At 36.5% G+C, this 16,051-nt stretch overlaps 1 protein-coding gene across 3 annotated transcripts in view; it reads left to right on the plus strand.

The window, feature by feature from the left end:
* fcho2 (FCH and mu domain containing endocytic adaptor 2) overlaps nucleotides 1–16,051 on the plus strand; it is a 47,365-nt gene that overhangs the window by 25,639 nt on the left and 5,675 nt on the right. Inside the window, exons 9-24 of one of the 3 annotated variants that reach the window (XM_084412920.1) lie at nucleotides 1,316–1,360; nucleotides 1,578–1,647; nucleotides 1,971–1,995; nucleotides 2,244–2,300; nucleotides 2,501–2,558; nucleotides 2,973–3,148; nucleotides 5,869–5,893; nucleotides 9,043–9,088; nucleotides 9,211–9,296; nucleotides 11,055–11,132; nucleotides 12,192–12,704; nucleotides 13,537–13,652; nucleotides 13,725–13,854; nucleotides 14,273–14,332; nucleotides 14,707–14,818; nucleotides 15,031–15,186. In XM_084412920.1, coding sequence (XP_084269046.1) covers nucleotides 1,316–1,360; nucleotides 1,578–1,647; nucleotides 1,971–1,995; nucleotides 2,244–2,300; nucleotides 2,501–2,558; nucleotides 2,973–3,148; nucleotides 5,869–5,893; nucleotides 9,043–9,088; nucleotides 9,211–9,296; nucleotides 11,055–11,132; nucleotides 12,192–12,704; nucleotides 13,537–13,652; nucleotides 13,725–13,854; nucleotides 14,273–14,332; nucleotides 14,707–14,818; nucleotides 15,031–15,186 — 1,753 coding nt within the window. The remainder of the gene's footprint in view (nucleotides 1–1,315; nucleotides 1,361–1,577; nucleotides 1,648–1,970; nucleotides 1,996–2,243; nucleotides 2,301–2,500; nucleotides 2,559–2,972; nucleotides 3,149–5,868; nucleotides 5,894–9,042; nucleotides 9,089–9,210; nucleotides 9,297–11,054; nucleotides 11,133–12,191; nucleotides 12,705–13,536; nucleotides 13,653–13,724; nucleotides 13,855–14,272; nucleotides 14,333–14,706; nucleotides 14,819–15,030; nucleotides 15,187–16,051) is intronic. The other 2 variants (XM_084412918.1, XM_084412919.1) reach the window with 2 other exon arrangements.

Below are 16,051 nucleotides of genomic sequence, written 5' to 3' on the forward strand. Positions count from 1 at the left end.
AGAGTAGATCAGTCATACTGTATCTACGTCAGTATGATGTGTGCCTGCCGTGACCGCTCTGAACGGTGCGCATGAGGTCCTCTCACGGACGCTGTTCTCCAGGGAAACTCTATTGAGCCGCTTGAGTTAAATATCACACGCTTTTGTTTTTTCAGGTCAAGGCATTTTCTGTGCAATGAAAATAGCACCCCGGGCTCTCTTGCTGAGGTCTGGTTGTAGTAAAATGCTGTCTTTCGTTTTCTTGGACAAGCATTAGCTTTTACGCGCATTAACACAAAAGAAAACCCGCTCCAAAGGGCTCTTAGAGCACTGAGGGGCATCTCTCCTCTCTTTACGGCTAGTCACGAAAGCACAGAATGAATATTTATATGCTGTTCAGGGTATTTATTGAGAATCTATAGCCAAACTAACTGGGGTTAGTAACGGTGATATCAGATTAAAATTAGATTTCATTTTATTCCATATTTTGACTATTTTGACTACAGTGAAAATGGTAAAGCAGAGTTTGTTTGCTTTCATCCCTATGTGTCAGTGTGGAAATGGGTCACGTTCAAAGTGTTAAAGCTTGGAGGTAAATATGCAAAATTGATGAGCAAGAAATGAAGCGTGCAGTTTGTTGTTTTTTTTGCAGCCGTCCGTGTGTCATTTCACTGCTATATTAATTCATATTTTCAGTGGAGACTAAACAGCATTTGACTAAGTTCTATATCAGTGCTGCACATCATTGCATTGGACCTGCCTGTATTTGTTTGATTTCTGAGGTTAACAACAGAAGTGCTTCCAGACATTTGTTTGGGTGTGCATCTGTTAGTGTGTGTTGCATGCTGGCTGTGAACTACGTGCTCTGGCTTAAAAAGGAAGTCAGATTGTGCTGATTGCCACAAGACCCATTGATGACTGTACATTTGTTTACCAGAGAATCTGACCCGTGTGTGTCTGTGTGCCTTTTTTTCTTTTTCTTTTTTCTTTTTTGAGGACTTAAGTACAAGATTTGGCAACACCTTATTTTACAGTCCTGTAGTAACAACAGTAAATGATGCATAATTACATGCAACTAAACCTATACCAAACAAACACTATTCCTTCTGTAGTAAGTACATGTTAATTAATTACTCGGTACTTAAATGTATAATTACACTGTAATTGCATGGACACCTTAAAATAAAGTGTAACCGAAGTTTTTATGTAACACTGTAAAAAGTTGTATTATTACATTTAATTATATTAAAAAAACATTATTCTTGAATTCAAGATACTGTAACACAACACAACATCCCTTCAATTATTTGTATTTGTTTATCTGTTTTCATTACAGGGCCCATCGAATTTGAGGAATGTAATGTCTCGATCGCCACAGAAGGTCTGTGTGAATTAATTTGTATTTATTTTTTGTCTCTGTTCCCATTTTTTCTTTGTTATTTATTTATATAACTTTTCTTCAATGTCTGTAATTAAATCTCTTTATAATAATTCACTCTGAATTTTAGTTTGCTTTTTATTTTAAAGGCGACGTACATCTGTTTCAGATGGAACCATATTTGTCTAGATTTGTTACAATCATTGCTGTGTCTGTTTAGGTGCCAAACCCAGAAAAAGAAAAACCTTTGCCATACCAGGCCGACGAAGAGATAAAGACACAGATTCCACGTAAGTTTTGAATATTATTTCACTGTGTTCTCACTTCTTTTTAGCACATTTCTTACAGAATTTTTAAACAATTAAAAAATGTGTTGACTACATTCTGAAACTTACCATTCTTCATATTATTTTGTGAGATACTTGATGTGACAGGAAGATAAAAAAAATATATTTCATCACAGACAGAGGTTAAGATAAGAGTATTTTGGTATTGATCATTTTGTAATTTGGAACAGTAGGTATTGTGTTTGACTAATTGTAATGTTCTTTTTGCATAGTAATTTTTGCATTTCATTCAATCTCATTCAACTTTTTTCCTCTGTTTTGAATAGTGAATCAGCTGAAGTAGAAGCGGTTGTGAGTATATTTATGCTTATTTATATATAATTATTAATTACATTTATTTGCTTCTTAATTTTATTCTTATTATTGGAGAAAATAATCAGTATTTTTAATGTTTGAATTAATACAAAACTAAAGGTGTTTTTCTGAAATTTCATAATATGAAACTAATTTTCTCATCAAAGTATGCTCTTTCTGGTTATTTTGGAGTAATTCCATGCGAGTCGCACCCACAAAGCCTCTTTTGTTCATCCTTCTTTCAGAACGCTTCCAACGGAGCTCCCCCGGGTTTCTACGGTGCTATAGATCTTCATAACGCCGTGAGTGGTGGCCTAATGTTGTTGAAGGATTGTCTATAATTGTTACAATGTTAAGTAAAGACAACACAGTGTAAATACTTCTTGTGATATTGCTAACAATGGTGTGTTTTACCTCAGTCGGACTCTGCTTGTGCTTTGATGTATTGAAGAGTGTGAATAATAGGATTTTGTCTGTGGTGTGTTCTGTGTTTTTTCTGCAGAATGTGCCTCAGCTGGACGAGGAGGGCTTCTGTATCCGACCAGAAGTCAACGAGAATGATATCCTTACTCCAGATCCATCTCTTCCATCCCCCCCCCCCCAATCCCTCACACACGCTTTCATCTCAGCCACAGAAACATTTTCCTTTATCTCTTTCATCGCCTCTACTCAATGTAAACTCTGAACACTTTTTTTTGGCTTGAGAACATACTGTGATATTTTTCTTTGTTGCACTTTTTTTTCTGAATCGCTGCCAAGTCATTCCTTCCCATCAGATTTTCTTCATTCTTCTGTTTTCTTTACCGAAGCTGCGTCATCACTCTGTGTGGACTAGAATACATGTTAAAAAAATAAATAAAAATAAAACACAAAATCTGATATTTTTAACCATCTAGCTCAAGATACTAAGATGATTTTTCATGCCCCCACGCTTTTTTTGTGTGCGAGCCATTCTCCTTAACAGTTCTGATCACATGCCAAAGAGAACTCCTTTTATTCATCCAGTGACTCAGAAGATGAGGATGAGCCAAGAAAATTCCACGTCCAGATCAAACCCGTGCAGACCAACAACGGCACACACCAACAAAAAGCCACCATCGATGAGCTGAAGGCCTCTATTGGAAACATCACCCTCTCGCCCACCCCTGCCGTAAGAGACGCATCACACAAGAACACACACCTTGTGTAAAGATCCCATGACCATATACTCCTCATATACAGACCTTTCTCACACATTCATTCATACACAGAATAATGCAGCTGGTCTCCCTCTATAAAGGGTGATTGTACAGCGTCAGCAAAGAGAGTTGTGATTGGTTGATATATTCAGTCTTCATCTCTTCCCACGAAACCTCAATTTTCCCAGACACTAGAGGGCACTGTTTGATTATGATATTTACAGGCAGACCTCAGAGATTAAGCAAATGCTTTCACACATTTTTTTTTAACAATCCTGATTTGTGCTTGAGTACAATTTTATTTTGTATGTTTGTGTGTGTGTGTGTGTGTGTGTTATGCACCTGTGGTCAATATAAGGATTTAACTGGCTCATTGAAAACAATATTGTTTAGGCCCAACGGACGTTAAACGTTTCCAGTGAGGGAATGAGCATTTAATAAATCTCAAGTAGTTTGAGTCTGGGTTGGTCATCATGACATAATGGGTGACATCACACATGTACTGGTTCGTGCAAAGGTGACCTACTTTTCTGTCATTTTGTGCACGTAGAGTTGTGTGGTCAAGCAGTTCCTCCTGCACAGACTGTGAGCTGTGTGTGTGTGTTAGGCCTGTGGACCATCTGTGTGTGTGTGTGTGTGTGTGTGCTGTTGGTAAACAAACCCATGCAACTTCCTGCCTGAAATCTCACCACAGGAAGCATGGAGGGACTGTTTCTAATGAGTAAGATCACGTAGGTAAACGCGTGCACACACGGACACATGGAAGCAAGAGTTGTGCCTGTAACAAAAGGATGTTTAGTTAATAAAGGTGGCCAATATCTTGACATGCTCAGAGTTGGTTTAAAATAATGATGTCCCTGATTCTTATTAAATGTTTGCAGCTTTCTTCCTTTTCTTTTGAAGGATATTAATATTTTTATTCAGCAAGGATGCATTAATAGATCAAAAGTGACAATTTTAATGTTACAAAAGATTTCTATTTCAAATAAATGCTTTTGAACTTTTAAATTCAGCAAAGCACAACTGTTTTCAACTGTGATAAGAAATATTTCTTGAGCAGTAAATCAGCCTATTAGAATGATTTCTGAAGGATCACGTGACACTGACGACTGGAATAATGATGCTGAAAATTCAGCTTTGCCTGACAGGAATCATTTACATTTAAAAAAAAAAATATATATATATTTTAAATAGTAGTAATGTTTAACAATATTACTGTTTTTACAATGTTTTTACAATATTTTTGAAAAAATAAATGCATCCTTGTTGAGCATAATAGATTAAACAAAAAAAAACCATTTAAAAATCTTACTGGTTTAAAAGGTAGTGCATATTTGTGTTGTTTATGATTTGATAAATATTAGATATGTAATGGACAGAATAAAAACAAGTTGGTTAGGTTAGTTATCAGTTGCATCATTTGTAACTATGATTTTCTCTTTATGCCCAAGATTTCATCTGTTCTGCTTCTCAGTCTCGCCTTTTGTGTTTGTTTTACATTCTCTCTCCCATCCCTCGCTCTTCATCCCTTTGTGACGCTTTGAAATGACAGAGTGATGTATTTCTGCAATAACACATCCTCACAAGTGCCAGCTTGTGTTTTCAGTGAGCACAGTTTACTTTAGACACCTTCACTGCCGCCTCTGTTTGCTCTGTTTGAGATGGATTAACACACATCTTTTAGGGAGGCTCTTCATCATTCATTTCACCCAGCTTGAGCTTTCTGTCTTCTTCCAAATGTGCTCAGTAATCACTCAGATTAACCTCTGAAATATTTACACATCTCAAAAACTACACTCACAATGTTCTTATTGAACATTTGTCTTTGTGTCTCATATCATACTTGTGTTTCCTTTCTCAGTCTCTCTTCTTTTCGTGGGTCTGTTTAATTTTTAGGCGGATCTGTTTTATGGCAGTTTTGGTCAAGTAAGGAAATCTAGGTGATGACGAATGCCATGTCATCTGTTGTAGATTATTGGTATTATTGAGCTTTCCATTTCCTCTAGTCTTCTGTTGTCTCTCTTTTCCCTTCATGTGCTCTCTCTCTCTCTCTCTCTCTCTCTCTCTCTCTCTGTTTCATTGGCGGGTGTGTGGCCTGGGTGCTGTAATTGAACCCATTTGCCAGTCTCTGCCTATGGGACTGAACCATGCCTTCACTTTTCTTTATGCATGCATGTGTATTTGTTTGTGTGTTTCCACAAGTTTTTCCTTCACAATTTATCATTTAGTTTCGTTTACGCTCTTTATGTTGCTTTTCTGATGCGTTTCTTTTCATCGAACACCAAGTGAAATTATTTTCCATCCACTTTGACAGAGTCTCGTTCAGAGATGCTTCATATGAGTCACTTTGAATACACAATAAACCAAGCCCATCTTTGTGCATTTATTGCCGTTTTGCTAGCTGACTCTTGTTGACATTTCTCAGCCTCAAAACAATCCCGGTAGTGAATTTGGTTGAATTATCTGCCACTCATTTCCTCATGTTTAAACTGCCTGCAGAATATTGTTTCTGAACTGATGGTTTGAATATGCAATCCCACTAGTGCGGTTCTCTGCTCGTTCTTGTGTGTGTGCTTTTCGTCCTGTGAGGCCAATATCCATTGAATGAATGTGGGGATGAAGCACTTCATGTCTTCAGCTGTTTTCATAACTCCTCTCACTCTCATTAATAAAAGCCTGTTTTCATTTCCAGGTTCATATGAAGAAGAACCAGTCCAGTGAGTATTCCTTTTTTTTTTCGTCCTCCCTCCATCCCTATGTCACTCTGAAGGTTTGGCTCTGGAGAGCGCCTGCCATTTTGACTTCTCTTTTTCGTTTTTCTTGGCCATGACGTTTCTCGCCAAGCCTCCTTCATGTTGCTCTGGTGACCCCTCCAAAGCCAACTCATCCCATGAGAAAATAAACATCTTCTCCCATTTTTTCCTCATCTGAGTAGCACAGCGTTGCCTCCTTAAGCCATGAGCAAGATTAACTGCTTAATTGTGTGTTTATGTTTTTCTATCCATCATAATTTTACATTTTTCCAGTAAATTGTGTCTTAAACGAACACAGATGCATGCCAGAATGTAGTGTTTACACTGCGGCATGTTCTCGCATCAAGAGCGACGATTTTAACCTCCTAGGAAAGTTTCGCATACTTTAAATCCGTAAGACATAGTAATTGAGATCACAGTAGAAACGTTTTGTTATTCTTGCACTCAAACGGTAAACATTTCTTCAAAGAGCGCATTTACCACAACCTCCTGCACGCGCTGAAATTGATAAGATCTGGCAGATAATTTTATCCGATAAGTCCTTTAATCCAATTCATGTTGTTTTATCTTAAATCACACTAAGATGCTATTGTAAGTATTCTTTCTCTATATGTTAAAGGAAACTTATTTAAATACAATTTACAATTAGATTTTGTGGTCAACACGAATTATGCTTAATGTTGTTGGACAGAATTTAAAAATGCTGCAGTGCTACAAGTGAATTTAGGTATTACGATATTATAATTTACAGTATATAAAAAAAGTATATTCATTTTGAGATTATCTAAAGATTATATTTAAAGGGGTCCATTATGCTTTTCCAATTTTTCAACTTTAGTTAGTGTGCAATGTTGCTGTTTGAGCATGATCAAAAAGATCTGCAAAGTTTCAAAGCTCAAAGTCCACTCCAAAGGGAGATATTTTATTTGACAGAATCCACTTTTCAAGAACTACAGCGAACGGCTCGTTTGGACTACAATAAAAAAAAATCTGGATCTTAGGAAGTCACAATGTTCCTCATTTAAGTAATCTCCACCCACAGAATACGCAAAAAAGGGGACGAGGCCTGGTTGAGCTGCATTAGAGAAGACAGTGTTGTCGCTATGTCAAAGAGACGCTGTTTTTTTCCCCACAGTGTTTCCAAAACTCATTTGTTTGACCTTCCTAAGGCTGACAAACCTTTATTTTAAACACTGTGTCTGGACATTAAAACCCCAAATTTTATATGTGCGCTGCATATTTTATGAAGAACAGCTTGTTTTCTGTTGTTTTTGTAATCTCGCTTTTGTAAGACGGTTCACCGCTCCTTAGGAAAATGAACCATGGTTTAGTGATCGATTACTGATTGTATTATCTTAGTTTTCCGACAAATATCACGATTAAATGGTGGATAACACCGTATCTATAATGTATAAGAAAATTACAAAAACCATACCAAATCCATGCTTGCAAAGTCTGTGCATGAAATCCGTTCTGCAAAATCCTCTTGTTCGTTAACATTGTCAGGGTCTGAATTGGGCTCGAAGTGGAAGTTTGAAACAACCTTAATATTTACACTAGAGAATAAGTCGCAGTAATGGAGGGGTGGGACTTTTACCGAACAAGCGGTGCCAATCACAACACACTGGGCCAGCTTACCAATCACAGCACATTTTGTATTATGGAAGGAGGGGGTTCATCGAAATCAGCGTGTTCGAGCCAGACTGGGGAGAGAGGTACTGTAATAATGTAAAATATGTGAAAAATAATGCTGTTAATGTTTTTTGAACAATCAAGCATGAAAACATAATAGGACCCCTTTAACGTTATTATTAAATTATTAGGTGTTTTTAAAGATTAACTTTAGTGACCATTGGTTGACGGCAAAGGTAAAGTAAATGTGCACAGTTAAACATCCAATATCATCTGATACTGTTAAAATAAAAAGTGTACTATCGGCCAGTATACAATAGGGTAATATCAAATATATCGATTATAGATCAGATCAGTGTTACTGTCAGTCCAGAACCTTACGGGTGTCTCACATTCTTTACTGTTTAAAACTTACCGGTAATATGTGGCACGGTGGCAAATAGGCATATAACAGACATACAAATGGGCATATAGAATAAACTGATGAATATTCAGAACTGAATGTTATTGTAAATGTGGATCTCAAACATACTCACTGTAGGAATGACACGACAACACACATTCCCTTCTGTAAATCCAAAGACAGGTGAGTTTTCCTCCGGAATCTTAGTCAGCGTACTCGTTCTCTTTGGTCCGCAGCTGCATTTGTGTTGGTGGGAATGAGGGATTCCTGTGGAGCTAGTAAAAATGAAAAACAAAATGTGCAAATTACAAAATTACTTATTTGTACAAAAATGAACTTTACTAATTTATGCTGTTGTCTTTTAACACTGTCAATTGTCCTTTGTGTATAATATACTGTATGTCGTTGGGATTTGGTCTCAAATACATACCATTTCAAATGTACTATGCCGATCATTTATAGCTTGTGATTTTAAATGTATGTATTTGGTGTGACAAATGGGGTTGCATGGACATGTGTCTCATGTAGCAAAGTCCTCTACTGACATGGCACTCAGAAATGGTCAGAAACATTAGTGACTATTGTAGTTTTCTGGCTTCCATGTTGGTTTTTTATTTTTTTACATGCAACAATCTAGTATTTCATTTGATAACATCATATTTACTTCATGAAACACATGAGCTGCATTTTTAATCGGGACTCAATGAGCAGTGCCCAGTTACAAGAACCCCTTAAGTTAAGAAATTGTAATTGCAGATGGATTTATAGACTGCATTTAAGGGGTGTCTTGCAACAGGCTGCAGCTGCCAGTTGCATAAACTCAGCCACTATGTTAAGACTGTTATAAGAACTAGTTTGACCAAACAGCAGTAAGACAAGAGGTGATCAGTCTTACTTTCCCGATTCAAATTAGACCATTCTACCTTGATTTTTGAAACCAGTCTTGGAAGAAAAAAATTAGATGACTAACTTTTAAGACTAGTCAAAGCAGTTTATGCAACCGGCCACCAGCAGATCACAAATAAAGCCTGAAGAGTTGCTCCGTTACTCAATTGCATATTTTCTCATTGATCTACAGGTGATGAACTGACACGACACAAGATACCACAGCCATCCTTTAATGAGTAAGAGAAATTTTGCTGTTAACCTTTATTTGTTCACCCTTTTTTTAATCAAAATTATAACCATTTATGCACTATGTTGTACAACTTCTATAAGTTTTTTTTTTTTTTTTACCTTCAAACAGTAGATTAGCCTGTAATGACCTGCTGTCTTTGGATCCGTTTGGCCCGACCAGCACCGGCTCCAGCTCATCTCTACCCCACTCGTCAGGTAATACTTGTTGTACATACACTCTGTTGTAATACAGCAAATGCACACTCTTCTGGGTACAGCTCTGTATTAATGTCATTACCACATCAGGGAACTATTGTTGTTAGACATCGTTTATAAATCCAAATCCCTTTTTCCTTATATCTCAGAGTTTCACAAAACGGCCATTAACGTATATTAAAGTACAGTCACATTTCAGTAAAGTATTGGTTAACATCTACAATAATCTCAGTGACAGAGTTCAGCTTTGCAGTGTTGGAGTCAAAACGTTCTTCATCGACCACACACACACACACACACACTGTACAAGCAGACAGTCGTAAGTCATTCATCCTTCCACCTCCTCCATCCCCCAGTCTCTGGGAGGCTTGTCTTAGGTCTGACCTCCTTTATTATTGATGATGCTTACAGGCTGGGGAAAGTGTCTGGGCTTTTCCAGTCCACAACAGTCGCCTCTAGAGAGCTTGCTCAGGCTACTGTTGTCACGGAAACCCTCATATCCCACAGCGACTTCATATCCCACTCAATCTATCCTGTGCTTTAGCATGACATCTTTTGTGAATACCATGGGAAAAACGTATTTTTTGTTGTTTGCTTGTTTAGTCTATTTTTATTCACTTTTGTTTTTTTGCATTTTGATATAGAACAGGGATTTAAAAAAGAACTAAATTATTTGCTGATAATTGAGTTTCTTGACTTATTTTTGGAGGAATGCTGTTGGCGTAGTTTCCTGCAGAATTGTACACACCCTAGGATTTATTTGTGAAACACAAAACAAATTTAATTCTTTGTAAATTGTCCATGCTGTTAATCCATTCACACATAAAAATTTCCCATTGAATTAAATGTCAGTTTTACATTAAAAATGGATTTTATGCACGATTTACACATGCGTTGGATCTTGAGCCATGAATAAGATTCCTGTGTGTATTCCGTGAGTACGGTCAGTGTTTCCTCACGCTCTGTTCTCATCTCTCTCTCTCTCTCTCTCTGAAAGCTCTTGACCTTGATTGTTGAAATGAAATGTTATTTTGACATCTGGGAATTAGGAGCTTCTATATCTTGGGCAATAGTGCAGTTGACAGTATGTGGTTTTGACCAAATTTAAATATTATCTTTTAGATGTAGGTTAACAAAAATGAGGTGCAAAGTAGTTTTAACAGAATTTATGTACGTAATATATGCAAATAAATGTTTTTTTTTGTTGATTTGAATTATTTTGTTGGAAATATTTCAGACTTGAGTTTTGATTTACTAGTTATATTATTGTAGTACTTTATTTTGGAAGAAATATTGTGGGTACATTTTAGTTTGACATTAAGGCGTTGTTTGCAAACAAGTGAATGCTTTTCTCTCTGATAAGCCACTCAATGCAGTCACTATAAAAATCCAACCCGTCATTCAAGCTCTGACCTTATCCACGAGGGCCAATCATAATCCAAAGTTAATTGGCACCTTCAGAGGTCAGAGGGCGGAGTTTAGAGTCCCCGTGTCACAGACGTTGTCAAACATGATCTTGTTATAGTTCTGACCTGGCAAATGAACAAAAAGAGCTGTGAAGAGGATATTAGTAACGTTGCAAGGTATTGCACTTGCATTTTATTATAAATTTGGTGTGCTATTTAGGTGTTTTTGCATAGCTTTTGAGTATTTTATTTCTTCCATGCCTTAATATGTTTTAAATGAGCCTCATTTACATTGATTTCTTTCTTTTTTTCTCATCCTTGCTTTGTATTTGTTCAATGCTCTTTTTCTTAGACCTGGCTTCTCTCTTCTTAACATCTTTCCCTACATCTTCCCCACTGCAGTTAAATGATGAGGTTTTTGAAGACCCAGGTAATGCTTATAACCCATGCCTGCAGTATGATCGTCAGAATAGAACTTTTCCCATAACAGACACTGACCCTAATGGCAAAGAAATATGCAAAAATGTGAATGATGAGAGGAATGTTTTGCTTGAACTCACCCGCAGTTAAAGATCCTAATATTTCTTAGAGATGTATCTGTGAAAATAAGTGGGTTTTTTTAACATTTTCTGCTCACAGAAGATAAGCACAGAGACACACTTTATTGTACTTAAAGGATAGTTTACCAAAAATCATTTACTTACTCTCGTGTGAAACAAAGTCATACAGGTTTGGAACGATATAAGCGTGAGTAAAATGTTGACAGAATTTACACACTGACACCTTTTAACAATTTTGTATCATTTTGCCCCTCGTCTATGTCATTTTATTTATTAATGTATTTTTTGTATTTGTATTAGTAAAGACTAACAGGAGTGCATGAAGGTTAGCTGATCATTTGCTTAGGAATACTGCATTACAGTATGTTTTAAGGGATATTTAAAAATACATATTTCAGTAGGATTCCACAATATTTTGAACATTATTTTTGTAAAAATTTTCCGTTGTATTTTTTTTTTTTATGTACACTTATAATATTTTGTTTTTAAAAATTATATTTATATTTTCATTATTTTTATATGTATTAATTTTATTGTTTCATAATTGTATTCTTATAATATTTTACTCTATTTAAATTGTATTTTATATATATATATATATATATATATATATATATATATATATATATATATAAAATTTTCACTGATCATTTAAAAAAAGGCTTTTCCCCCAATTACTTTTTATTATTACTGGTTTTCTGTTTATGTGACATTTTCTTAATGTAATTATGTGAAATATAGAGCTGTATTACACATTCAGATTAAGAGAACAAATTGAGAGGAGATGCACCTCCTTTGCATATACACAAATCCAGGTCATCTGTGTTTCTTTCATATTTTTTCATGTAGTCTTTTCAGCATGCCTGTCAGTATGTGGTACATTTTTACAAGCATCATTACTCTTTTCTCTCTGATGACCCCTGTAACAGAAGTGGATTTACAGTCGGAGCCCACCTCTCCTTCAGCAATCGGTCTTGATGTTGCCGAGCCTCCTGCTTTGCCCGTTCCCTCCAAACTCCCTTCTCCTGCCGGTTTCGCCAAGCCGTGCACCCCGTCATTCCCTGTTTTCCCCTTTCCTCCCTCCACCTCTCTCCCAGACGAGGCTGTTGCCCCCCTCCGTCCTGGCCCAACTCGAGCTCTGAGCGTACCTCCGGCCCTACAAGCTCTTCCTAAGGACTACGCTACCCACAAGCCCCCTCTCAGTGCTCCTGTCGCTGGTCCAGACACACTTTCGTCCTGGGCCCAGAGCCAATGGATTGCCTTCAATGATGCCTTTGTGCCATGTCGTGGACCATCCCATCAACCAGCGAGACCTCGGTCAGTGCCTGTGTCTCAACATCCTAAGCTTTTCTTCAGAGAGACTGGTGACCCATTTGGCAGCATTGGAAAAGAGGAGAGCACTCCCTCTCTAAAGGAAGCACCAGCCCGATCCATGCAGGATGGTAATATTGAGGAATGAGAGTTTTCATAAGCATGTTCCAACACTGTCCCATGGCTACATGACAGTGAGATAAATATACTGAGATTTATTTTATTTCATTGTAATTGTTTGGATTTCTTTCTTTTTTTTTCTTCAGTTAGAGTTAGATTTATTTGACTTTTGTTGTTTGATTGGTGATTTTTTTTTTTACTTTTGTGTTTTCTGTGTTTATTTATTTGAATAATACAAATGTAACCAAATAATCACATGTAAGCCATCATAGTCTTTATTACTGCTTAGCTAGATACAGTAAAAAAAAATACAAAAATGTGGGACCCAAGTTTGGTTTTATTTTATTTTATTTTGTTTTATACAGTATATTTTATTCATTACATTTTGTTTTCAATGTATTTTTCTATTTCTTTCTTCTATTTTTTTATTTTTCCAAATAATTTTGGTTCAGCTACACAAAGTAACATGTGTCTACAAACTTGGTCAGAAACATCATATCCAATGTTTTCTAAAATCAGAACATAATGACTAAGATGGTTTAAAGTGTGCATGTTTCTTTCAGTTTCCTTACCTGGTCTTATAATTTCTTATGCTTATTTTTTTATATGTTAATATTGTGCCATTGGCCATTGCATGTGACTGAACATCAGGTGTAATCTTTGGATTTGACTGTTAGCTTGTTTTCTGTGTGATGCCAAATCCAGTATAGCAACATTTTGAGTGTTTTTCGGCATTGGTGATTTTTAAATCACGCTCAGAGGGTGCTGTCTCCGTATTTCCCCCTTTTTTTTCGTACTTCTTGTGGTTCTAAAATTTGTCATCTTATTTTTTTTCACGCACAGTACCACCTCCAAACAGGCCGACTACTCCCCTGGGCACAGCAGCCATAGTCCCTCCTCCAAGACCATTGTCACGGCCCAAACTGCCAGCAGTCAAGCTGACGGGCATCAATGAGGCTGTGAGTAAAGAAGATATTTCCTGATTCCCCCTGAATGCAGTGAATTATTAATCAGTTGGTTGTTTTCTGCAGGGCCGGCCGTTCAGCCCTCCTAAGGTGTCCAACTCTAGCCCTCCTCCTGCTGCTCCTCTGGCTCGTGCCGAGAGCTCCTCCTCTCTCAGCTCCAACACCTCCCTGAGCACCAGCAACACACCTACTGTCGGTGAGTCTTCAGTCTCACACACTCCTGTGAACACAAGCTGCACACACTAAATCTTTTTTCACATCTTCCACATTCACATCAGACTTACAAAATGTATGAATACTTCATATAATTTATAATTTAATACATTTATTACTTTATTATTATAACAATAAAGTCATCATTCATGTACTGTATGGTTATTAGGATACAGGATATCTTTCAAAATGTTTTTTTTTTATATATGTTTAATATTCATGTCCATGTGTAAGGAAAGCTAATATGCACAAATAATATTCTACACATTGCATTTCATCGTATGGTCAACACATCACTCACCAGATCATTCCATCCTCATTCTTCACTGGTGAACTGTGTTCTCGCCCTGTTTTTTTTTTCTTTCCCTTTTTTGGTTTCCTCCTCTTCATTTTGAATTAAGAGGACGATCTTTTTGTGGGGAAACTGCCCACATTTGAGAAGAGATGTGAAACTCCGGCAGGTAGAGTGGAAAGAACTGTAACTTACTAACTGACTCAAGAATGATCATCTCTCCTTGATCAACCAATTGCATTGCCCCATCTGCTAAACCATAACTACTCTCATTCTGTGACTCACCATGTGAATGATCTCTAATTGTGAAACTGACTATTGTGCGTCTGATGCATTGTAGCTGATGAGGATGCATGGCAGAAATAGTGCGGATGATGTCTTTTCCTTGGCTTTTACCTGTTGACCTGTCATTGTTTGTCACTGCAGAGATTTAAATGATCTTAACTGAAACACATTCCTCAGAATGCCTCTATTATTTTTTATTCATATTTGGATGTCTGTTTTTTTTATTGTCTGTCTTCCTCCTGATTATTTTCCTCATAGGGATATCTCGTGGGCCCAGTCCAGTGACACTGGCTTCCCAGGATGCATTGCCCATTGCTGTAGCATTCACAGAGTCTGTTAATGCGTATTTCAAAGGAGCAGATCCCAGCAAGTGAGTTTAATGTCATCTGCCCTGCTAAGACAACACAGACTTTACATAATATACACATGACGACAAAACCTTGAAATATCATAGAATTAAAAAGTAATGGAAATTTTTTATTTTTCTAAAATAATTAATTAGTTCATTAGTCTAGATATTCTAAGCTCTGACATATTTAAGTGGCTCTTTGTGAGTGTGATCTCTGTAAAATGTGATTTTAGGTGCATTGTGAAGATCACAGGAGACATGACCCTGTCCTTCCCTAGCGGCATCATCAAGATTTTCACCTCTACTCCGTCTCCTGCTGTACTCAGCTTCAAACTCTCAAACACCAGCAGATTAGAGCAAATTATGCCTAACCAGCAACTACTGCACAGGTGAGTGTGTGCCTTTACACTAACTTGTTTCTTCTAATGTTACGCTACTGTCAAGAGTTTTTGGGGAATTTTTTCAAATAAAGTAACTTAACTTTAATTCAGCAAGAATGCATTAAATAATATTTATATTTCAAATAAATGCTGTTCATTAGAACTTTCTATTTATCAAAGAATGCTGATAAAACATGCATACAGTTCCCACAAAAATATTTAGCAGCACAACTATTTTCAACATTGATAATGAGAAAAGCAGCATATTAGAAAAATCTGGAGTAATGATGCAGAAAAATCAGCTTTGCCATCACAGGAATGAATTACATTTTAAAATGTATGTTCAAACAGAAACCAGTTATTTTAAATTGTAATAATATTGATATTATTGATATTAATTTCTAAAATTTCTAAATATAAATTTACTAATATGTTATTAAAAGCAAAGGTTGTATTTTTTTAAACATTTTTTAACATGCACTGTGAACCTACATGAACAAACAATGAACAGTTGTATTTTTATTGACTAACATTAACAAAGATGAATAAATACTGTAACAAATGTTTTGCTCATTGTTGGTTCATGTTAGTTAATACATTAACTAATGTTAACTAATGAACCTTATTGTGAAGTGTTACCACACTAATAATAATAAAAAAAATCATGTGTATATGAGAAAGAGATCAAACATTTTGTACATTTGTAACAGCCTTCTTACTTTATTCGTGATTCCATATAGTAGCATCATGATCGCTAAAGTGCTCAAGCTAAACTCACCCTGCTCTCACTCACCCACATCCTTTTTCATGTTGTGTGAGTTCGTGCCAGCAGCTCTCAGGCATGGCTATTCAAATCAGGAGGGATTTGTGATTT

The sequence above is a fragment of the Rutilus rutilus genome, assembly GCF_951802725.1.
Source record: "Rutilus rutilus genome assembly, chromosome: 7".
Lineage (NCBI taxonomy): Eukaryota > Metazoa > Chordata > Actinopteri > Cypriniformes > Leuciscidae > Rutilus > Rutilus rutilus.